At 42.1% G+C, this 25,752-nt stretch overlaps 1 protein-coding gene across 4 annotated transcripts in view; it reads right to left on the bottom strand.

Moving 5' to 3' along the window:
• ECT2L (epithelial cell transforming 2 like) overlaps window positions 1–25,752 on the bottom strand; it is a 110,995-nt gene that overhangs the window by 81,746 nt on the left and 3,497 nt on the right. For 2 of the 4 annotated variants that reach the window (XM_015137347.3, XM_077999470.1), the window contains exons 2-3: window positions 12,937–13,105; window positions 11,649–11,761 (exon numbers count right to left, since the gene is read on the bottom strand). In XM_015137347.3, the coding sequence (XP_014992833.3) occupies window positions 11,649–11,761; window positions 12,937–13,038 (215 nt within the window). In that variant the 5' untranslated portion in view covers window positions 13,039–13,105. Of the gene's footprint in view, window positions 1–11,648; window positions 11,762–12,936; window positions 13,106–13,302; window positions 13,443–25,752 lie in introns of those variants that run through there. The other 2 variants (XM_077999472.1, XM_077999469.1) reach the window with 2 other exon arrangements.

Here is a 25,752-nt window from a genome sequence, read left to right as displayed (position 1 = left end):
TACCAGTTTTCAGGAAAAGGGGAGGCAGAAGGTTACAATCAGCAAAATATAGACTGTGGGAAATTCTACAGGACAAGGAAGAAAAGAAAAAGAGGGGAGAAAACCTATACATTAAAAGAGATCTAGAAGTCATATTAATCAGTTGCAATTTGTGAACCTTACTGGGTCCTGAGTTAAAGCAATTATTTTTAAAGTAAGTTATGAGATCATTGAGGAAAATTGATTACTGACTAGACATTTGATTATACTAAGAAATTATTGGCCGGGCGCGGTGGCTCAAGCCTGTAATCCCAGCACTTTGGGAGGCCGAGACGGGCGGATCACGAGGTCAGGAGATCGAGACCATCCTGGCTAACACGGTGAAACCCCGTCTCTACTAAAAAAATACAAAAAACTAGCCGGGCGAGGTGGCGGGCGCCTGCAGTCCCAGCTACTCGGGAGGCTGAGGCAGGAGAATGGCGTAAACCCGGGAGGCGGAGCTTGCAGTGAGCCGAGATCCGGCCACTGCACTCCAGCCTGGGCGGCAGAGCGAGACTCCGTCTCAAAAAAAAAAAAAAAAAAAAAGAAATTATTTTTTTCAGGCCGATAATGCAATTGTGATTAGATTTTAAAAAATAGTCCTTTATAAAAAAGTTATGTACTGGAATATTAAAGTATGAAATGACATGATGTCTACAGTTTGCTTTAAAATAAACCAGGGGGCTGGGCGTGGTGGCTTATGCCTGTAATCCTAGCACTTTTGGGAGGCCGATGAGGGTGGATCACTGAAGTCAGGAGTTTGAAACCAGTCTGGCCAACATGGTGAAACCCCATCTCTACTAAAAATACAAAAATTAGCTGGGTCTGGTGGCACACACCTGTAATCCCAACTACTTAGGAGGCTCAGAGGCAGGAGGACCTCTTGAATCTGGGTGGCGGAGGTTGCGGTGAGCTGAGATTGTGCTGCTGCACTTCAGCCTGGGGGACAGAGCGAGACTCCGTCTAAAAAACAACAAAACAAATAATAATAACCCAGGGTATATAGGGTGGTTACAACTTCGAGAAAATAGATGAAATAATATGAACCATGAGCTGATAATTATTAAAAATGGGTCCTGACTATACCAGGGTCCCTTATATTGTTTGTATATGTGTTAGGCCCTTCTTGTGTTGCTATAAAGAAATACCCCAGACTGGGTATTTTTTTTTTTTTTCTGTTTGGTTTGAGACAGTCTCACCCTGTTGCCCAGGCTAGAGTACAATGGTGTGATCTCAGCTCACTACAACCTCCGCCTCCCAGATTCAAGGATTCTCCTGCCTCAGCCTTCACAGTAGCTGGGATTTCAGGCATGCGCCACCACACCTGGCTGATTTTTTGTTTCTTTAGTAGAGACGGGGTTTAACCATGGTGGCCAGGCTGGTCTTGAACTCCTGACCTTGTGATCCGCCCACCTCAGCCTCCCAAAGTGCTGGGATTACAGGTGTGAGCCACTGCACCTGGCTGGGACTGGGTAGTTTATAAAGAGGAGAGCTTTAATTGGCTCATGGTTCTGCAGGCTTTACAGGAAGCATGGTGCTGGCATCTGCTTGGTTTCTTAGGAGGCCTCAGGAAGCTTCCAATCATGGTGGAAGGTGAAGGGAAAGCAGGCACGTCACATGAAGAAAGCAGGAGCAAGAGAGTGAGACAGTGGGGGAGTTGGGGGAGGGTGCCATACACTTTTAAATGACCAGATCTCTCAGACGCTCACTATCATGAAGACAGCACCAAACCATGAGGGATCTGCCCTCATGACCCAAACACCTCCCTCCAGATCTCACCTTCAGTATTGGGGATTACAATTCATTATGAGATTTGGGTGGGAACTAATACCCAAACTCGATCAGTATAGTTTGGTTTTCTTTTTTTTGAGATGGAGTGTCTGTTGCCTGAGCTGGAGTGCAATGATGTGATCTTAGCTCACTGCAACCTCTGCCTCCCAGGTTCAAGAGGTTCTCCTGCCTCAGCCTCCCAAATTACAGACAACTGCCACCACACCCAGCTGTGTTTTATATTTTTAGTAGAGTCAGGGTTTCACCATGTTGGCCAGGCTGGTCTTCAACTCTTGACCTCAAGTGATCCTCCTGCCTCGGCCTCCCAAAGCGCTGGGATTTCAGGTATGAGCCATCGTGCCTGGCCTATATCATTATAGTTTTAATTAAACTTCAATTTTCCCAAAATAAAAAATAATTTCTAGCAAACAATCTACCTTGCTGTTGGTTTTCTCTAGTAATTCTTAGTGGCTGGTATGTATGTAGGGGAGAAATTTAAAGGTTCAGGTCTTCAGACTAGGATTTTGGAAGATGAATGTGATAAAAATCTTGAGTAAGGGAGCTGAGAGAATTGGAATGTGAATTACTAACATGGCAGGCCATGGCCCCTAAATGGGGTGATCAGGCAAGTTAAGTACCAAGGAAAGGGCTGATTGACAGAGAGCAGAGGAGCCCGTGGACTGGAAGGTCAGTGAGTAGAACAGCGATCAAGATGGGGATAGCTGAACAGGCAAACTGGGAGAAGAGGGAATGCTTCCATCAGTGACTTTGGATTAACTGTAATGCATTTATTGTGGGAGTCGTTGATTAAGGCTGGGGGAGAAAAATTCATTTTGGGTGATAAGACCAACTGGGTGTCCAGAGTGTGAAGTGGGTTTTCCTCATGAATGCCAGTGTCACACATACTAATGACTGGGTTTGGGATATAAACGAAATGAAGAACCATGTGCTGAAGTCTTCAGAGGACGGGAGAGCAAAACTGGATATGGCTAAAGCAATAAGGAGAGTGATTGAAGTTTCTTTGGAAAAAAAATTCTGGATAATTGGTCTAATCGGATCCATATATAGTCATACGAATGCACAGGAGTGTAAAAAGAAGGCTGTATATGGTGGTGGATCATTGGATTATTGGTGATGGCTATTTCCCTCTTTTTACTTATCTACATTTTCTTTTCTTTTCTTTTTTTCTTTTTTCTTTTTTTTTTTTTTTTTTTTTTTTTTTGTTTAGATGGAGTCCTGCTCTGTCGCCCAGGCTGGAGTGCAGTGGCATGATCTCAGCTCACTGTGACCTCTGCCTTATGGGTTCAAGCGATTCTCCTGCCTCAGCCTCCCTAGCAGCTAGGATGACAAGTGTCCCCCACCACACCTGGCTAATATTTTTGTATTTTTAGTAGAAACAGGGTTTCACCATGTTGGCCAGGCTGGTCTCGAACTCCTGACCTCAAGTGATCCACCTGCCTCAGCCTCCCAAAGTGTTGGGGTTACAGGCGTGAGCCACTGTGCCCGGCACTATCTGTATTTTCTAATGCTTCTACAAAAGCCTGGTATTGGTGTTGAGCAGGCAAAGAAGAACCAAGGCTCTCACACATCCTGTCCCCTCTAGATAGAACAGTCACTCTCTAAGTCTTTGCTTGTCTGACTCCTACTCGTCCTTCAGACTCCAGTGTAAATATCCCGTCCTCAGGGCAGCTTTCCCTGACCCTCTGGCCTAGGTGAGGTCCCATTACTTTTCCTTTGTCACTTCTCACAGTCATAGCTACTTCTTTGTTATGTCAGGCTGGCCAGGCTGGTCTTGGATCATGGGAAATGTCGCATAATGCATGCACACAGACATATTGTTGTTATGTAATTGCAGTTTGACTTCCTATGTGTTCATAATAATTTAGGGCCAACGAGGTGATGTGGTTCTGGGGGGTGGAGCCAGAAATACTGAAACCAGTAGAGTGGGTTAGAGTCCTGTGGCTGGTGAAAACTATTTTGGCAACAACGCAGGCAACCAGATCAGGTGATGATAGTGGAGTTTTAGAGTGACATGTCTGGGGTACAGCCAGGATCTCCCCATCTCCTCAACAATCATTCCTGCTGCCCAAACACGTCCCTTTAGGAGGCTGACTGACACTCATTGAGCACTCCTGCTTAATGCCATCTCACAACCTTTGCTGAAACTTGTGTTCTTTACACTTGATGTGCATTACCGTGTAATCTAAGCGCTGTTTTATGTTTTTATTCTTGCTGACCCAGTCCTTTTTCAGACTCCACCATTTATTTATTTATTTTTAAGACAGGGACTCTGTTGCGCAGGCTGGAGTGTAATGGTATATTCTCAGTTCACTGCAACCTCCACCTCCCAGGCTCAAGCAATTCCCCTGCATCAGCCTTCTAAGTAGCTGGGACTACAGGCACACACCATAGCACCCAGCTAATTTTTGTATTTTTTAGTAGAGACAGGTTTTTACCATGTTGCCCAGGCTGGTCTCGAACTCCTAAGCTCAAGTGATCCACTGGCCTCCGTCCCTAAGTGCTAAGATAACAGATGTGAGCCATTGCACCCGGCCTCCCTCACCATGTAATGTCTGTCTCCACTACTGTCTTGTTCACTGCTCTGTCCCTGGCAACTGGCAGAGTGCTTGCAGCATGGCTGGGGCTAAATAAATGTGTATAAATTAAAATAAGAATTGAAAAAAGAATAAACGTTGAAAAATAGAAAAAGAAAATCACTGCTTATAATAGTTTCCTGTTGCTGCTCTAACAAATTTGTAAACAAAGCTACCACAAATGTAGTGGCTTAAAGCAACAGACTGATCTTAGGGTTCTGGAGGTCAGACGTCTCAAGTCACTTTCTCTGGGCTACAGTCAGTCCCAGTGCCTTTTTCTGCTCCTGGCAGCTGCCTGCCTTCCTTGTCTCATGGCCTTTTCCTCCATCTTCAAAACCAGCAGTGGAGCCTTTTCGGCTTCCCCATCAAAGGGCTAGAAGCTTTGATGTCTGGCTGCTTCCAGGGTTCACCCTTTTTCTATCTTAGTTTTATTCTACTGAATATAAACTGCAGTGGGCAGGCCCTTTTCCACTCTGCTCACTGTTGAGTCCCATGCACTCAGAACTGTGCTTGCTCCGTGGTAGCTACTCAGTCAATATTTGTTCAATGCTAAATGAAGAAACTAGCTTTTGTCATGCTTCATTTACTTACCCTTCTGTTGGTGAAATAACCCCAATTTCTATTCGGCAGTGCACATAATTCTAAAGAAGCTGACACCACAGCTCTGAAAAGCATATGATCAACGTATAGGCCAATCCCCTGGCCACAGCAAGTGGCCAGAAATGGGCATGGGCCTAAACGAGTCTGATCAGAGTAAAGCCCAAACAATGGTTTTTTTCTTCTGGACACATCTGAGGGAATGGAAGGAGAAAGCCGTGGCTACAGAGGCAGAACAGGCACAGGAAGAAACAAGCCATTGGCTTCACTATGGAAGCACTGCAAGAAGCTTCAGCTGCAGGAAGACCCATATCTGGAGTTTTCAATGATGTGAGAATAAAATATGTCCTTCATTATTGATGTCAAGTTTTGGGCTGCCTACAGTGAAACACATTCTAAAGCCAGTAAGTAGCATCACAAGTGCAAAATGAAAAAGGCACCCACAGAACTGGAACAAATCATTTTGTTTCATTGCACTGAGACTAGAAGGGTCGAGACAGTTCATGTGATCTGTGTTCCTGACTCCAAGGAGGAGTAGAATCAAGAGATGGAAGAAGCCTTGGGGCTTTCAGGTCACCCACCCCTGTGTCTGACCCTTGGCTACACCAGATCACCTGAGGAACTTTGTAAAAACAGCTTCCTCCACCCCATTCCATTGTGTTGAGCCAGAATCTCTAGGGGTGAGGCTCATTATCTGTTTTACAAACTCCAAGTGATTCTGAGGGACCATCCCTTCTCAACAGCTATGAACTTCCCATTGGTAGAAGGAAGCATCATAGCAGATCCTAATGCTAATGTCGACGTCAAATTCAAAGCACTGAACGTATGTATCGTGGTCTTAGAAGTATGTATAACTCATTTCTGAATCACTTTATTGAAGTCCCAAATTAATTAAATACTTAAACTATGCATGAGAGTCTGAAGGCCTTTCTCCTGTGTGTAAAAGGAATCTATTTCACTGCTAAAAGGTTTTTGTTTTTCCCTTCATGGTTCTCAGATAAAATTTAGAGAGTTGAGATGACCAGAGAAGTGACTACTAGATAAATGGACTGTTATGGACCATTCTCAACCTATTTTTCTTCCTTTCACTATAAACAATGGCAGCTTCAGATTTAGCAAATTCAAGGAATCAATGATGTCATCAAGGATTTCTTATATTTTCACTTTGCCATCTTCAACCGTTTTCTTTGGTCCTTAGGCTTGTCCCAAAAATAGTTCTCAAATAACTAACTGCGGTGAGCATTGGTCTTCACACAACAGTGACCACAGCTAGCAGGATGGAAGAGAAGATGTTCATCCTCAAATCTTGTTTAAGTTTCTTTCAGCAAGAAGACCGTCCACCCTTACGTCTCCTTGGGCAGAATTAATATCTGCACACCCTTTCCTAAAGCAGACACCAACCAGGGGAGGCAGTGATCATGATAAATTTAGTCCAACCCTGACCCACCCTTGGCAGGGTGGGGTTACTTACCAGCCACCCCTGAAGCATAGAATGCCTGGGGGGAAAAATCAGAGTTTCTGTCAGGAAGAAGGAGAGGAATGTGGAATGACTTGGCTGGGCCAGTAGTCAACAGTGTCTAACCCTGTAAACAGGAATTGAAGAAAGACAAGGGGAAAGATTTCTCCAGCCACCTTGAATTAAATAATGAAAACTTGAATGATGCAAAGTATTAGTAATGTCCTATATTCTAATGCTTGGATTTTTTTTTTTTTTCATGAAGTCTTGCTCTGTAGCCCAGGCTGGAGTGCAATGGTGCCATCTCAGTTCACTGTAACCTCCACCTCCCAGATTCAAGCAATTCTCCTGCCTCAGCCTCCCGAGTAGCTGGGATTAGAGGTGCCCGCCACCACACCCAGCTAATTTTTTTTTAATTAAAACTTGGAATATTTTGAAAAACTCCTTCCTCCTAGAGAGCTACCAAATGAAAATTTTTTTCTGATTAGCTTTTTGTCATTTTTGGAATTAGGAGTGCTTTAGATATCTGAATTCATTCAACAAGCATTTATTGAGTGGCTGCTATGTGCCTGGTATGGCTCTAAGTGCTAGAGAGGAAAAGAGTCACCAAAGTCTTTGCTGTCATGGAGCCCTCATTCTAGTGGGGTAGGCAGACAGCAAAGAAACAAGTCCTGCATGTCACATAGTGTCAGGTGGTGTCAAGCGGTAGACAGAGAAGCTCAACATGAGAAAGGGAGAGAGAGCAGCTCCACACACTCACAAAATGGGAGTGAGAACTTCAAGCCAGTGGATGTTGTCTAATATAGGCCAATAACCTTCCCTCCATCCATCCAATCAAAGAGCTTCGCTTTTTGCTTTTTCCTTTTAAAACTCAATGATTTTCTTTTTCTTTTCTTTTTTTTTTTTTAAGCATCATTCACCTCTAAAAACCATCCCAATTGCAAATGCTAATATTTCATGCGGTTGTCCTTAACCAGCCCACGTGTGTAGAAGGGCAGGAACATATGCAGAATACTCGGCGAAGGGGAAGGAAGTCAAGATGACTTGAATTTCCAGACTTGCCTTGGATATTTAGAAAACAGTCGTTTTAGATACAAGTGTACACTTACACTTTGAGTACTCCCCTCTCCTCTCTGACAAAGATTCTCTGCTTGACCAAACTTTAGTCAAGCTTCTGAAACTTCCCTTTGACCCACCTGTGCACTTCCTTATAAAATTCTGTTTTAGTAAAGAGCCCTGTTAAGTCAGTTTAGGAAGAACCCCCACCCTGGATATCTTATCAGGTTCCTCATCCTCCACCCTCCCCCAGGTGTTCTCTGAGCATCCCGGCCTGTCTTCAGCAAGAGTCCTGTTGGGTCAGTGTATTCAGATCCCCACTTACCCCTGATGTTTCCTTGAGTAATTTTCCATCCACTGGCCCCAGCCTGCTCCTTGGCTATCCGTTCCCACTTGTCCATGCTGCATCTGAAATTGAGCCCAATCTCTCTCCCCTGACCCCATGCGGCAGTCCCTATAGCTATCTACTATCTCCATGGTTCTCAATAACGTCTGCTTTACTGTCTTCATCAAGTTTCATTCCACTTTTTTTTCTTTAATATCTTCACCATCTCCACACAGAAATATTCTCCTTTTAAATGGACATTCAGTAACTGAGAGTGATGTGGCTGTTCTATATTTAAAATTAACCTAGGAGTATGTTGTCTCTGAAAAACTGCGCACCAGATTGCCTCACAGATCACGGCTGAGACAGACGTCCTCAAGTGAGCCCTCGCAGGCTGCATAGGAAGAATGGAAGTGGGAGTCGGGGCTGTTCTCTCTTAATACACCTTGGTAGATACATTTTTCTGCCCTCCAACCCCATTTCGAGTCTGCTCTGATGGAGAAAAGTGACGAGAGCGAATCCTTCATGGGCTGTTTGTTATCTCACACACACACACACAAACACGCACATACACACCTGGATCAATGCATTCCCCCTCTAGGGAATGCAGTTGCATGGATGCTGCCCCACCCACCGAGGAAAGCTGCAAGTTTGAGCAGCTCCGGCTCTGGAACCAAAGGCTTTTGTTTAAGGAATTACCAGGCACTAAGCAGAGGCAATTCAAAACCGGTTAAACCAGTGTGGCAAGGAGACTGATTCAGACTCCTCATAGGTTTCTCCAAGTGTAACAGACACAAGCAACCCAGTTTCCTTTAAGGAGTCACAGGAAAGGTCAACCTAGTCAAGTGGTAGGGGAAAGACATCACTGGAAACCATTAGTCATGTGGATGACACGGGGCCATACCGTACTGAGGAAAAGCCACAATTGAGATATAAAGTTGCTGGGCATGAAAGACAAGCAGAGAAGGCTTCCCAGGAGAAGGGACATTTTAGTTGTGGCAAGGAGAATTTGCCAGAAGGATGGTTTAAGAAGCTGAACCTTTAAATAAATGTCTTAAATATAATAAAATTCCACTTAGGAAATCATCTTAAAACTTAACAATAGGGAATATTTATTAGGACAGGAAAGAAAACTCTAAGATATTTGAATATATCTCATAGAGATTAAGAATTTTTTTAAAGACAGTTGTGATAACAGTTCCCACCAATATTGCAATACCCTGTTTATAACTGAATTAAAACAAAAATTATTTGGAAATTATAAAACAAAACATCTAAAACAATGGTCTCTCTACCTTGAAAGAAAGGTATTGCACAAATATAGCCTAGCTTACATATAAAGATTTCAAGCATTCAAATTATGCTAATGTATTTCATTTATTAACAAGCTTATTTACAGTTATTGGGTAGGCAAGACTACAGGAATAAATGATTCAAAAGAAATGCTTAATAATTAAAAAGTGATTGTACTACCATTGGACCTAGCAATTCCATTCCTATATGTATAGCTAAGAGAAATAAAAACATCCCTATGCAAAAACTTGGACACAGATGTTCATAGCAGCATTATTTATAATAATTATTGTAAATAAAGATGGGAAACAGTCCATATGTCCATCAACTGATGAGTGGATAAATAAAATATGGCATATCCATACAATGGGATAATATTTGGCAATAAAAAGGAAAGAAGTACTGATACGTACTACAAAATGAATGAACCTTGAGAACACTATAATATGTGAAAGAAGCCAGTCACAAAAGACCACATACTGTCTAATTCCATTTATACGAAAAGTCCAGAATAGGCAAATTTATAGAGACAGAAAGTAGATTCTTGTTTGCCCAGATCTAGAGGGATGGAGATGAGAAGTTACTGTTAATGGGTAGGGGGGTTCTTTGTGGGGCGATGAAATGGTCTAAACATGTGGTTATGATCATGGAATTTCATGGAACTGTGAAATACAGTCTGCTCTCTGAAGAAATGCTACTGCTATCCAAAAAAAACCAAAAAAACAAACAAACAAAAAAAAAAACGCTTTCACTGAACAGGTTAGTTTTATATTTTTGTCTCAGAAAAAAGAATTCAGTTACCAGACAAAGGATGCAATTTCCAGTGACAAAATGCCAGGCCTAAATTAAGCTGCTTCAAAATATACCACAAGATCTCTAATGACCTCCAGTGGTCACGACTAAAATTGCCTGGTTTATGATACCTGAGCCTAGAACACGACGCACAAAGTGGTTATAAATGTGACATCTGGTCTGTTATTTTCTTATCTTGAAAGCTGCAAAGTTGGAGTAAAAGGAAACATAGCCAATGACTATCATAAAATGTCTCTTCCCCCTGATATTTCAACATTGACCGAAGGGCCCGTTTATCCGTGCCCTGTCTTTGCAGCCTCTTTCAACAGAGCCAGAAAGATGCCTGTCTCCTTCCAGTGACTCCACTGAGAGAGTCCATTAACAATCTGCTTTGCACCCACAGATGCAGGAGTAGCCGACACGTGAGGAGGAGAGAAAAAATGACTGATCAAAAGAGACTGGCAGGAAAACATGTAAGAAAGAACAAGAGGCAAGTGCTCCACCTAAAATACGCCAATTTGGTCATGCACAACTCTCAGATACTTTTGCGGGCTATCTAAGACATCCGAAGGTTACCCTCTCCTGCAGCCTCACCACCAAGTTCTAGTGAAAGTACCTAACATCAAATGATGCCATACTTAGAGTTTTTCTAAACAAACATTAGTAAATAAGCCCAAACAACTTCACACAGTCTCCTCTGTAGGCCTGATGAAGTCCCAGCTCTCTCTCCTCTGGGTAAAAGGTTCATTCGAAAGGACAATGTTTCAGAAACAGTATTCTATTATTTTTACCCTCATTGTTGGCCTCGGGCTACCAGAAATCCTCCAGACTAACATAAGGCCATTTATTTGGCATTGAAGGCTGGAAAAGCATCCTGCCACACACCTGCTACCAGCCTGGCTGGATTCTTCAGCCACATCCAGGCAAGCTGGAGGGCTCTCTAGAATATTTCGGTCAGTCCACACATATCTTGAATACCTTTAACTTCACAAAAGAGAATCCATTTCTAACATTCGTCTGGCTAGTTAACAAGCCACAGGTTGTTTTGAGAATAATGCCTGATGTTTGCTATGCTAATTAGTAAAGTATCTGATAACTCAGGTATTTTGACCTTCCAAACTAGAGCTGGCTAATGACTCCTAGGGTATTCATTCCTGACCAGAACATGAGCTGACCCTGGGCATAACTTCAACTCACAGATGTCACACTGTCTGTGCTGAGTGTTTTAAAGTAAATTACAGACATAACATGAGGGAAGGGGAAGAAAAAGAAAGAGAACCCTCTTGGCAATTCTTGACTAGGGCTGTATAAGTCTTGCCCAGATTCCTAAATGTTTCAACCACTGTCACTTGTCGTATATTTTTTAGATCCATCCATTCATTTAATGATTTTGCCTACCTATGTCCCAGACATCCACTTGCAATATATTGTCTGTCTGATGGTTCCAAGGAAAATTTAATATGCTAAGAGAATGTTAAAAATTCACTGACTGAAGCCATTGTGTTTTTGCCAACATGAAACAGTCCCACCATAGTATGAAAGCGTTAAATCCCCCCACGGCTCCACTTTAGCCTCAAGGAGAAAAGGAGAAAGCAGGCACTGGAAGAGTCTGTTTATAAACCTTAAAATATCAATTGCCTGGTTTTTTTTTCCCCTAGGAACAAAACATCTCTTAAAGGTTATATAAACATTTATATATGGTTTTCTTTAAGAATCAATGTTAATTACATCATTAGGCTACACTTACCTTAACTGTGGTTTAGTGCATCTTAAAAAAATCGCGAATAAGAATTCTTGACGTTGCTTGTTAGTCCAGAGGTCAAACCAATGACTTATAAGAGCCACTCTTTCCTGAAAGAGCTATAAGGGGGAGGGGAGGAAGTGGCATTTTGCTGTACAGTTCAATGTTTTTAATTGCTAAGCAATCTTTAGACAATCTACCAGCAACCTCACTGCTAATATTTGCAGAGTGCATTACAGTTCACACAGCGCTTTCACATATAGAGAGAAAGGTCTCTCCTTTCAGGTTAAACTTTTTACCCAGGGATACTGACAGGCCCAGACTTGTTGGGTGGGCTGATGGGAAGGACTGGCAGGGATGTAATTATAGAGGGGCCCAAGAAGGGCCTCTGGAAAACAAAGAGGTAATGATTCCTAGATCTTGTTTCTACCTAGGCTAATGTGGCCTAGGGAAACAGAGTCCATACATTTCATCTTGAACACATATACGGGCTACACTCATTTAATTGTGAGAACAGGACCATTTGAGGTAGGTATAACTTCACTAACTACAACCCTGGATCTTCATAGCACCCACCAAGATGAAAGTAAGTATCACTTAATAGCCAACAGAGACATGTCTCTAGGGAAGATATACATTAAGGACCAGAATCCCCCAAACCTGGGTTTCGGTCCAGCTTTGCTCAGATAGAGATAACACACTCATTGTTCTTATCATAGGTCAGGCTTTAGCCCCAGCCTGGTCTAGTCTCCTTTCCCGGTGAATGAGGCTGAACTCACAAGAGCACCCGTGAGAGCTCTGAGCACTCAGTTCGCCTTCTCTATTGCCAGAGCCACCATAAGCCATTAAATCACGACTTCCTGAATTACCTTAAAATAGGAGAGGCATCCCCAGGCCACGTGGAACCATCCAATTGGCACAGGAGGGGAGAGAGGATTACAGAAATACACAGGAACACATGCATGAACACTCCCAGCCTCCACCACCAAAAGCACCTTCTCATATCCTCCCCTGTCTCCAGCAACTGTGTGTCCTGGAGGTCTCTATTTTGTCCCTGGAGGTACTGAGTGGAAAGGGAGGCCATCTGGAGCCTCCCTTGAGGTAGGAGATGGGGACTGGCGTGAGAAGAGACTGTCTTTGGGACAAAGCTAAGTTTATTTTTGTTTAAACTGAATCAAAAGCTAAACTCTTTAGAGAGTTTTTCTTTAAAAATATGACAACATGAGACCCAATATATCACCATAAAATTAACCCTATGAATTAAACTTGTTCTACTTTAAAGTATGTAACTTACCTGTCTATTTAATGACTTGTTGCTAAAAGGTGTCCAGGCACTAAATCTTGTGTGGAAGCTCTCCATTTCCGGAGTTCTCCAGGAAGAATCCTCAGCTGACATCTCAGCAAATTTTCTTCCACTTCTGGAAACTACAGGTTTATTTCAATAGGTGTGCAATTAAGATCACCTAGAAATATCCAATATGTTAGTGTCCTTATAGGAACTATATAATTATCGAAATTCACATATAACATATAGACAGAATTATAACAATTCATGTGTATACATGTGTATATATACAATTCATCTGTGTATACGATAAGCCATACAAATATACACAAAAATCCCATGAACTTCAAATCATTGCAATTATTCTATTCTTACCTACTTTCACCCAAATCTGAATTTAAACAAAAGTTGTTTTTTACTTTGCTGGGAAAATGGGAAGCACTGGAAAGGTTTCAGGAAATGATACTTAGAAACTGACATGATTCATCAGCCAAGGAGGTTGACTTTTTCTTTACCTGGAAAATAAGAATTTGTTATTTTGTTAATTTTTTTTTTTTTTTTTTTTTTAGATAGAGTCTCGCTCTGTTGTCCAGGCTGGAGTGCAGTGGAGCGATCTTGGCTCACTACAACCTCCGCCTCCCGGGTTCAATCCATTCTCCTGGCTCGGCCTCCGGAGTAGCTGGGATTACAGGTGCGCACCACCATGCCTGGCTAATTTTTGTATTTTTAATAGAGACAAGGTTTCACCATGTTGGCCAGGCTGGTCTCGAACTCACGGACCTCAAATGATCTGCCCGCCTTGGCCCCTCAAAGTGCTGGGATTACAGGCGTGAGCCACTGCATCTATCCAAAAGTAAGAATTTGAAGTACTAGAAGATGATATTCCACCTGCCCATTTTTCAGGACAGAGGTCAAAGAGAATATAAAGAAAAACAAAATAGGCTATTGTATTATTTATTGCTGCATAGCAAATTACTCCCAAAATTTTCAGCTTAAAACAACAAACACTTATTTCAAAGCTTCTGTGGTTCAAGAATCCAGGCACAGTTTAGCAGGGTACTGTCTAACAGGGATCCCACAACAACCTGCCATAGACTGGGTGACTTGCACAACAGAAATTTATTTTCTCATAGTTCTAGGGGCTATAATTCCAAGATTAAGATGCCAGTAGAGTTGGTTTGAGGAGGCTTCTCTTCTTGGCTTGTAGGCAGCTGTCTTCTCACCGTGTCCACACGTGGCCTTTCTTCCATGTACATGCAGAAACAGAGATCTCCGTCGTCGTCGTCGTCGTCGTCGTCGTCGTCGTCTTCTTCTTCTTCTTCTTCTTCTTCCTCTTCCTCTTCCTCTTCCTCTTCTTCTTTCTTCCTTCTTCCTTCTTCCTCCTTCTTCCTCCTTCTTCCTCCTTCTTCTCCTCCTCCTCCTCCTCCTCTTCCCCCTCCCCCTCCCCCTCCCCCTCCTCCTCCTTCCTCCTTCTTCTGCTTCTCCTTTCTGCTTCTCCTTTTCCTTCTTTTGAGACAGTGTCTTGCTTCTGTTGCTCAGACTGGAGTGCAGTGGTGCAATCATAGCTCACTGAGCTGGGCGCGGTGGTTCACGCCTGTAATCCCAGCTCTTTGGGAGGCTGAGGTGGGTGGATCACTCGAGGCCAGGAGTATGAGACCAGCCTGGCCAACATGATGAAACCCCGTCTCCACTAAAAATACAAAAATTAGCCAGGCATAGTGGCACACACCTGTAATCCCAGCTAATCCCAGCTACTTGGGAGGTTGAGGCAGGAGAATCACTTGAACCTGGAGGCAGCGGTTGCTGTGAGCCATGATCGCACCGCTGCACTCCAGCCCTGGGTGACAGTGAGACTCCATCTCAAAAATAAAAAATAAAAAATAAAAATCATAGCTTTCTGTAACTTTAAACTTTTGGGCTCAAGGGTTCTTCCCACCTCAGCTTCCCTAAACACTGGGATTACAGATGCGAGCTGCACCTGGTCTCTTCTTATAAGGACATCAGTCCTGTCAGATTAAAGCCCCATGACCTTGTTTAACCTTTATTCCTTATAGGCACTATCTGCAAATACAATAATGATTGGGGTGAAGACTTCAACATATGAATTTGTGGGGAAAGGGGATACATTTCAGTTCATAACCAGTACCTCTGTGTGAAGGGCTCTTATAAGGCTACAGTCGAGGTGTTTGCAGGGACTGCAGTATCACTGAAGGCCCTGAAGCTCATTCATGTGGTTGTTGGTAGGATTCCATTCCTCATGCTCTGTTGGACTGACGACTGCAGTGCTCACCAGCTGTTGGCTGGAGGCCTCCCTTGCCTTCCTTGCTACATGGTTCTCTCCATAGGGCATCTCCCATGGTAGCAGGCTTCCATCACAGTGAGCAAATGAGAAAGCAAGAGAGGGCACACCAGAGGGAAGCCACAGTCTCTTTGTAACCTAACCTCAGAAGGGATATCCCATCACTTTCACTATATACTATTGGTTAAAAGCAAGTCACCAGGTCCAGGCCACACTCAAGGGGAGAGGATTAGATGACAGCATGAATAGTAATACAGCCTATCATAGTTTACCCTTTGGGTCAGTTCCTTTCCTTTCCCATATGCAGAACACACATTTTTAAGGAAAACAACCCCAAAGTTCCATCTCATCAATATTTTTAGCACAGAGCTCATGAGCTAAGAATGATTCACAAGGGTCTCTCTATAGATACAGGTATAGCACCCTTTGATCTAAATACCTTTGAACTAAAAAGGTAAGTTATCTGGTCCTTGCCTCTGTAAATAATATATATCATGGTAGAACAAGGAAAGGATAACTGCAATAGATAGTCCCATTCTTAAAGAAGGATAACATATGAAAGGATTCATAGCAATCCTGAAATGCAGCTACAGAAGACTGGGGCCCAGTGATCATTTTGTCTCCAACAATCACATTCTCTTTTAGACCATGCCAGTGATTCCCTTGACAATGTCAACTTCTCAAAATTATCCCAAATTATGTATTTGATTCTAAGCAGTGCTATGTGCCACAATTATTTAGAGACATGTTTTTTTCTCTCTCACTGTAGATATTTTGAGCCTATCAGGCTTCCTTAGAAAAAGCCAAACCCTACGTCTTCCTTCCTTGAGATGTTTTTCCAACTCAAAGTATTGGCTGGGTACCACCTTGTTCCATTCAGAGATCCTAACAATGGTGTGACAACCATACTTTTGACTGGTCCTTACCAATAGGCATAGTTTTCAGCATCATTTATTGCTCAAAGGTCTTCTCAGTTTTTTCTTTACTAGTTGAAGATGTGAATCAGTTATTCCTTCCAACTGTGCAAATCCCTGAGTTCTGAGACTCTCTCTGAATTCTTTTATATTCCTGCTTGCAAACCAGCCAAATATTTTCTGAGCTCCTCTATCTCTTCTAGTACTTTGGCAAATGTGGCCTATAGTAATAAACTCATTCTAATAGCATTCATTTTCTACCTCTTTGCATACAGTACAAACTTATTAAGTATATAATATGCCCTTTAATCTATTCCAGGCTATAGTTTTACAACTTTTTCCCACTGCATCACATGGATTGCCATCTTTTCAGGTCTTCCACAACAATTTCATGCTGTCAGACTAGAATGCCACATAATATAGAATGTGTTGCTGTTGTTACGGCAACATCCTACTCCTGGAACCAATTTTTGTATCTACCAAACATTCAAGGAAGAAATTACAGTTACACAAAATCTTCCGGAGAACAGAAAAAGTGGGAATGATTCCCAAGTTCTTTTATGAAGTTGGTATAACCTTTATATAATCTTAACACCAAAACCCAAGGACTTTACAAGAAAGAAGTATTACAAGCATATTACCATAAATATAGATGCATAAATCCTACCAAAAATTAGAACACCAAACTCAGTAGTATATAAAAAAGATCATATATCACCAGCACGTTGGATTTATGTAAATTTTGTTTGACATTACAAAATCAATGTACTTCTCATTATGAACAAAAGAAAAAAAGAGAGAAGATTATATGATAATCTCAGTATATAAAAAAAGTTTTCTTTTTGTTTGTTTGGAAAGGGTCTTGCTCTGTTGCCCAGGCTGGAGTGCAGTAGCTTGATCTTAGCTCATTGTGGCCTTAACCTCCCAGACTCATGCAAGCCTCCCACCTCAGCCTCAGCTGGGACCACAGGCACGTACCACCATGCCTTGGCCTCCCAAAGTGCTGGGATTACAGGTATGAGCCCCCCAGCTGGCCCAAAAAGTGTTTCTGATAAACCTCAATACCCGTTCATGACAAAAAGATCTCAGCAAACCAGGACTAGAAGGGAATTTCCTAATCTGAATAAGGGCAAATACAATAACCTATAGCAGACATGACACTAATGGTAAAATGATAAAACTTTCTCTCTGTTCACTGCCACTGTCTTTATTTAACATTATTCTGGAGGGTCTTTCCAATGTGATAAACCAATAAAATAAAAAAAATAAAATGTTTAATCATTTAAAAGGAAAAAATAGGCCAGGCGCGGTGGCTCACGCCTGTAATCCCAGCACTTTGGGAGGCCAAGGCAGTGGATCACTTGAGGCCAGGAGTTTGAGACCAGCCTGGCCAACATAGCAAAACACCATCTCTACTAAAAATACAAAAAGTAGCTGGGCGTGGTGGTGCATGCCTGTAGTCCAGCTACTCGGGAGGCTGAGGCAGGAGAATTGCTTTAACCTGGGAGGCAGAGGTTGCAGTGAATTGAGATTGCACCACTGCACTCCAGCCTGTGTGATGAGGTGAGACACTGTCTCAAAAAAAAAAAAAAGAAAGGAAAAAATTAAATTGTCGTTATGTATTACAAACATAATTATTCATAATTATATGTAGAAAATATTAAAGAATCTACAGATAAATTCACAAGCTTGGCAAGGTTGCTGCACACTAGGCTTACATACAGAAATCAATTGTTTTTCTGTATGCTAACAACATTTAATAAGCAACAACATATCATTTATAACAGCATTTAAAAATCCAATATAGGCAGAGGCAGGAGGATTGCTTGAGTCTGAGTGTTTGAGACTAGCCTGTGCAACATAGCAAGACCATGTGTCTACACAATTTTTTAAAGAAAATTAGCCAGGAATGGTGGTGCATGCCTGTAGTCCCACCTACTCTGGAGGCTAAGATGGGAGGATCGCTTGAGTCCTGGGAGGTTGAAGTTTTACTGAGCTGTTATCTTATCCCTGCACTCCAGCCTGGGCAACTGAATGAGACCCTGTCTCCAAAACAAAAACAAAAACAAAATCCAATATAAATCAAGGTGGGACAAGTATTCCACATAGAATACTAAAAATTTTATCCAGACAAAATTTTTCAAGACCTAAAGAAGAGTATACATCAGTGAAGATATTGATTCTTCTAAATTAATCTATTACTCAATACAGTCTCATGAAAACCCAGCAAGTATGGGGGGTGTGTGTGTGACAAACTGATTATAAAATGTGTATGAAAATGCAAAGGGTCAAGACTAGCAAAGACAACTTTAAAAAGAACAAAGTGGTTGGACTTACTCTACTTGATATCAGGACTTATTATAAAGCTAGTGTAAATAACAGCATGAGATATTGGCGCAAGAATAAACAAATAAACCAATGGAACAGAGCAATTATTCCAGAAACAGACCCACATACATATGGACACTTGACCTATGACAAGGATGGCACTGCAGAGCAGTGGGATAGGATGGCTCCAGTCAGTAACACACGTGGTAGAACAACTGCCCAGCTGGACCCAGCTCACCCTCAGAACTATGAGAAATAATAAATGATTATTGTTTGAAACCACTAAATTTTGGGATGGTTTGATATCCAGCAATAACAAAAAAAATTGGTACCTGGCAGTAGAGTATTGCTATAATATAACTTAAAACATATGATACTGGCGTTGGGACTGGGAAGCAAGTGAAAATTAAAAGGGTGTGAAGGAGATGGTGTAGTGGAGTGTAGAGAAAGGCTAGTCAGAAGATGACTGGCATTATGTAGCAGTGGAAAGTTTAGTAACACTGTTACCTGCACTAATGTGGAGGATAGAAAATGTGTCAATGAATTTATAGACCTGGCTAAAGAAATTCTGAGCAGGATGTGGAAAGTGCTGATTGGCTCCTTTAGCTGTCCAAGGTGAGAGATATGAATTAACCTAAAAAATCTGTTTAGTCTTGGGGCAAATTTTAATGATAAAGAACATCTAGGCCGGGTCCAGTGGCTCATGCCTATAATCCTAGCACTTTGGGAGGCTCAGACAGGCAAATTGCTTGAGCTCAGGAGTTTGAGACAAGCTTGGGCAACATGGCAAAACCCTGTCTCTAAAAAAAAATAAATACAACCATTAGTAGGGTAAAAGAAAGCAAAAATTACCCCTGGGACAGCAAGACCAACCCTTCTTCTCTCTCTTTCTCCTCAGCCTACTCAACATGAAGATGATGGGGATGAAGACCTTTGTGATGATCCACTTCCACTTAATGAACAGTGAATATATTCTCTCTTCCTTATGACTTTCTTAATAACATTTTCTTTTCTCTAGTTTACTTCATTGAGAGAATACAGTATATAATATGCATAACATACATTATACGTTAATCGGCTGCGTTATCAGTAAGGCTTCCAGTCAACAGTAGGCTATTACTAGTTAAGTTTTGGGGGAGTCAAAAGTTACGCATGGCCAGGTGCAGTGGCTCACGACTGTAATCCCAGCACTTTGGGAGGCTGAGGTGGGCAGATCACCTGAGGTTAGGAGTTTGAGACCAGCCTGGCCAACATGGCAAAACCCCATCTCTACTAAAAATATAAAAATTAGCTGGGCGTGGTGGTGGGCACCTGTAATCCTAGCTACTCGAGAGGCCAAGACAGGAGAATCGCTTGAACCCAGGAGGTGGAGGTGGCAGTGAATTGAGATTTCACCACTGCACTCTAGCCTGGGGGACAGAGCGTGGCTCCATCTCAAAAAAAAAAAAAAAAAAAAAAGCGTGAATTTTCAGCTGCACAGGGGATATGTGCCTCTAACTCCCACATTGGTCAAGAGTCAACTATAAAAGAGTTTTAAAGAATCTTAAAGTCTTTGTCCCATAGCACCCCAATCCATAGCCCAAAGCAGAAAAGGACCTATCTCAAAGAGACTTGTGGATATAGCTTTTGTCTAATAGAATAAATTACAATTACATATATACAAAGCCCACAGAATTGTCAAGAGGCTTGCTCTCATGAAAGCATGGCCAGCTTGAAATAAGAAGGATCAGGAAATTTTGAAATAAAAAGTCTAAGCCACCATTTTAAGCCACCATTTTAAGCTGGGTGTCTAGGGAAACACATAACGTGTCTTTTGAGCTCACAGATCTCCAGATTGAGAGGAGTGATGAACAAGGAGCCTCATTTGCAACTGGACCTGATGGAGATCACAAGAGACTGGGCTTCAAGCTTCATACCATAATTGGAAGACACTATGGTGGTGTCTTGGTGTGAAATAAATATATTTTGTGTGCTGCAAGTAAGAATTGTGGCCAGAAGGAGGAACATGGTATATTGTCTGTGCCCATGGCCAGGAACAATTGCTCCCATCCCTGTACCCACATACCAGTTCTCTATCAAAAGGTGGAGTCTATTCTTCTCCCTCTCCTTGAATCAATCTGCACTAGCACTGGCTTCTTTTAACCAATGGATATTGTGGAAGTGATGATGTGTGACTTCTGGGCATGGACCTTAAGAAGACTTGCAGCTTCTATTTTTGCATTCTTGGAATCCAGCTGCCATGTAAATAAGCCTGGGCTGGGATACTGGATGACAGAAGACAAAATTAGGAACAGTGGATGATGTCAGAGAAGAAGATTTTGGCTCAATCTAAGTGGGAAGAAAATCACTCCACAGCTCTAGCTGTCTCCAGAGATTATGTCCATTACTGGAGTTGGTAAAACTCAAGGTGGACAACCACTTGTCAGTGATTTTCTAGCTGGGATTCAAGCATCACAAACTTCTAAGTTTCTAAGCAACCCTCTGTTGCTATAAATTCCAAGAAGAGAGAGTACAACGTGGCTTGGTGTAGCTGAAGAAACTTTATTGAAGAGTCAAAATAATTCTAGAATAAGACATTTGCAGTGCCTCTGCTCTTATTACATTTCATGAAAAGAAGCACATTTTTTTCAATGAATATATTAGGCAGGCATCATATTAGGAACAATTTTAGAAATGTTACAGACGAGCAGCATGGCAGAGAGAGCACTAGATTTGGATCTCTGCTCTGATTCCCCAAAATTAAGGCTTTACAAGTGATTTACTATTTGGGCCTCAGTTTCCTCATGTGTAAAGCAAGACAGTGATGTGTCTTGGTAAACTATATTATAATGTGTTGTTCAGATAAAAACCTCTTGGCAATGTGGGAAATTAAATACCTCCTTCTGAATCAACACTAAATGAAAACAAATTCTTAGTTTCATAAGATGCCCAGCTGTTGTTACATGAAATCCTTCCAAGAGCCAACATATGGGATTTTTATTTAGCAAGTTCTCAAAATTGTTATTACACTCTGTGTTAAGGGATTAGAGTTATATAATGAGCTGAACATTACAGAAAGAATAGTCGCTGTCTCTGCTGGTGGGCTTAAATATGTGAGCATAGTATAGTATATTGTGTGTGTGTGTGTACATGCATATATGTACAACTTTGGACAGGATTATTTTCCTTTTCTCTTTCCTTTAGTTTTTTTACAGTTGGGATTTCACTGTATTGTTTAGACTGGAGTGCTTTGGCACAATCATGGCTTACTGCAGCCTCAAATTTCTGCCTCAAGGGATTCTCTGGCCTCAGCCTCCCGGGTAGCTGGGGCTACAGGCATGACAACTGCTCCTGGCTCAGGATTATTATCATTATTATTTATTTATTTATTTTGAGACAGAGTCTCTCTGTGTTGCCCAGGCTGGAGTACAGTGGTACAATCTCGCCTCACTGTAAGGTCCGCCTTCTGGGTTCAAGCGATTTTCCTGCCTCAGCTTCCTGAGTAGCTGGGATTACAGATGCACACCACCATGCCTGGCTAATTTTTGTATTTTCAGTAGAGATGGGGTTTCACCATGTTGGCCAGGCTGGTCTCCAGCTCCTGGCCTCAAGTGATCCACCCACCTCGGCCTCCCAAAGTGCTGGGATTACAGGTGTGAGCCACCGTGCACTGCCTGCCTCAGATTATTTTGATTATGTGAAGATACTAATTTTGTTGACTAGCTAGTCAACCCAGGGAGAAATGGCAGGCTGACAATTACTACTTCTTTAATGGAATAATTTCTTTTCTTATTCTAGCATTTTACATTGCTCCAAATAGTAGTGCCATAAGATATTAATAACTATTTCCCCAGAAAACAGGATCTGTGATTAAATGATTGAGATATTAAACTTATTTCTTTTTTGTAGGATGTTTTGGATGTTTTAATATGCTTAATGTTCACACTGAATCTCCAAGAGGGGAAAATAATATCCAGCATTTTCCTTTGTTCATTGTTATATGGAGACTATCATAGTGTGTATTGATTATCTAATGGGGTTATCATACTGTTTATTTAATGCTGCGTAACAAATTGTCCCAAAACTCGGTGGCTTAAAATAACAAACACTTATTATCTCACGGTTTCCATGAGTGATGAGTGTAGACATAGTTTAGCTGGGTCCCCCAGCTTAGGGTCTCTCACCATCCAATTGTCAGCTGAGGATGCCACAGCTGGACTGGGGAAGAATTAACTTCCAAGCTCACATAAGTGGTTGTTGGTGGGATACAGTTCCTCCTAAACTGTTGGAATGAGAGACTCAGTTATTCGCTGGTTGTTGGCCAGAGGCTCCCCTCCCATGTGGGCCTCTTTATAGTTTAGCTCACAAAATGGCAGCTCACTTCCACCCAAGTGAGCGAGCAAGAGAGTAAGAGCGGGCAGGCAAGATGGAAGCCAGAGCCCTTGCGTGGCGTAACCTCAGAAGTGACAAGTAACACACCATCACTTTTTGATTCATCAGAACAGGGGTTTAGCAACCACAGTCAGCAGTCCACATCTGGCCCACCACCAGATTTTATAAAGTGTAACTGGGATACAGACAATCTCATTTATTTATGTATTGTCTGTGGTTGCTTTTCTTTAGTAAATTTCACTTATGAGTCTCTTGTTTTCTTATTGTTTCCATATTTATTCAGTATTTTTCTTCATCTACTTACTGGATAACTTTTTTTTTCTTTTTTAAGACGGAGTCTCGCTCTGTCACCCAGGCTGGAGTGCAGTGGCATATCTTGGCTCACTGCAACCTCCACCTCCCTGGTTCAAGCAATTCCCCTGCCTCAGCCTCCCGAGTAGCTAGGATTACAGGTGCCTGCCACCGTGCCTGGCTAATGTTTTTTGTATTTTTAGTAGAGACAGGGTTTCACCATGTTGGCCAGACTGGTCTCAAACTCCTGACCTCAGGCAGTCTGCCCACTTCAGCTTCCCAAAGTGCTGGGATTACAGATGTGAGCCACCACACCTGGCCTCTGTGGCTGCCTTTTTGGCTACAATGAAATTAAGTAATCGGGAGAAAGACCATATGCCTCAGAAAGCAAAAAATATTTATTACCTGGGCCTTTACTGAAAACGTTTGTCAACTCCTGCATTATAGGCATCTAGCCCACATCTAAGGGAAGGGGATTCACATAAGGCATAAAGACCAGGAAGCTGAGGTCATTGGGAGCCATTTTAGAAGCTTCCTCCCCATAGTGTCTGCCATAGAATAGGTATTTGGCAAGTATTTGCTGAAAGAATAAATGGATAATTGTTCTATAATTGCAGTTCAAACCATAACTGCTATGGTTTGAATGTGTCACCTCCAAATATCAGGTTTTGAACCTTAATGGCCAATGTAATGACATTAAAAGGGTGGGCCTTTACGAGCTAGGTCATGAGGGCTCCTTCCCTTGTGAGCTGGAATTCAGATCCTTATAAGGCTTCACACAGCGTTCACCTCACTTGCCCTTCCACCTTCTGCCATGTGAGGGCAGACATTCCTCCCCTGCGGAGAATGCAACAACAAGGCATCCTCTTGGAAGCAGAGAGCAGCCCTCACCAGCCAACCAGACCTGACAGCACCTTGACCTTGGATTTAGCAGCCTCCAGAACTGTGAGAAATACATTCCTATTGCTTATAAATTACCCAGTCTCAGGTTTTATTATAGCAGCAGAAACAGAGACATGCATCTGCTAATTTTCCAAATTCAGGGGATAAAAAAGCAAGTTATTAGTAAGAAAAAAACAAATTCCTTCACTATTAGGATTTGACAACTGTGTCACAACTGTGACAATTTATCAAGTCTGTGATCTTACTAGCAATTTCCATCATTATGTTTAACAAGTCATATGGTAAAATAAGCTCAGAATTGAATTAAATATAGATTTGACAGATTATTCTTCCATGACATCAGCAAATTAGAAAAAATGGAAGCATTTTAAGGGACTCATTTGAGGTGAGAATTCATTCTGGGGCAAGAATACTTATTGTGCATTCTGTTTACAATACAGCAGTCACCAGTATCTTCTATATACAAGGGAGGTTCAAAACCTTAGTGTATAAAACCAAACTCTCAACCATTTTTTCATCCTTTTTGTGTGTCTTTTCTACAGAAGTGAAAATACTGTGCCATGAAGTTCTTTCTTGATTTTTTTTTTTTTTTTTTTTTGAGACAAGAGTCTCGCTCTGTCACCCAGGTTGGAGTGCAGTGGCGTGATCTCGGCTCACTGCAAGTTCCGCCTCCCGGGTTCACACCATTCTCCTGCCTCAGCCTCCCAAGTAGATGGGATTACAGGGACCCACCACCACGCCTGGCTAATTTTTTGTATTTTTAGTAGAGACGGGGTTTCACTGTGTTAGCCAGGATGGTCTCGATCTCCTGACCTCATGATCTGCTGGCCTCGGCCTCCAAGGGATCACAAGCGTGAGCCACTGCACCCAGCCTCCTTGATCATTTAAGAATGATCTTTTTCTTCTACAAAGTGGCATGTCTCTACTGGAAAAGTGAATGTTGTGGCTGCCATCTCACAGCCCAGCTTTTGACTTCGAATTGAAACTCCAGTGTGGGTGATGCAAAACTGGAGGCCCCTTTGTTACGTCACTCTGTAAAGCAAGGGCCTAAATGATTCTAAAGTCTGTTGCAAGAAGGGAATACAACAGAAGACCCCAATCTGTGTCTTTCCTCATTTGTAACTGGATCCAACAAACGTGCTAAGTAACAAGATCAAAATGAGGAGGGGGATGTGTAGTAAATATTGTATTTAACATCTTAATTTTTGTTTGAGTGTCTACACTGACTGGCACAGCACTAGAAAATCTCTTCCCCCGTACACTGGCTCATTGAATCCTCAGATTCACACTGGGAGTTAGATTATAGAAGAGAAGAACATGGTAGAGAAAATCATCCAGTCGGCATGCAGTGGCTCACACTTGTAATCCAGGCATTTTGGGAGGCCAAAGTGGGTGGATTGTTTGAGCTCAGGAGTTCCAGATCAGCCTGGCCAATATGGCAAAGCCCCATCTCTACAAAAATTAACCAGGTGTGGTGGAATTCGCCTGTAGTCCTAGCTAGTTGGGAGGCTGGAGTGGGAGGACTGCTTGAGCCCAGGAGGCAGAGGTTACAGTGAACCAAGGTCCAAGATTGTGCCACTGCACTCCAGCCTGGGCAATACAGTGAGACCCTGACTCAGAAAAAATAAAAGAAAATCAGAAAATCATCCAAGGTTACACAGGTGGTAATTGGCTATCAAGTTTCAAAATTATACTAGATTTTTGTTCTGAAGTGTAAGT

The sequence above is a fragment of the Macaca mulatta genome, chromosome 4 (assembly GCF_049350105.2).
Source record: "Macaca mulatta isolate MMU2019108-1 chromosome 4, T2T-MMU8v2.0, whole genome shotgun sequence".
Taxonomy (NCBI): Eukaryota; Metazoa; Chordata; class Mammalia; order Primates; family Cercopithecidae; genus Macaca; species Macaca mulatta.
The sequence above is the reverse complement of the archived record's forward strand: the minus strand, read 5'-3'. Positions and strand labels throughout refer to the sequence as shown.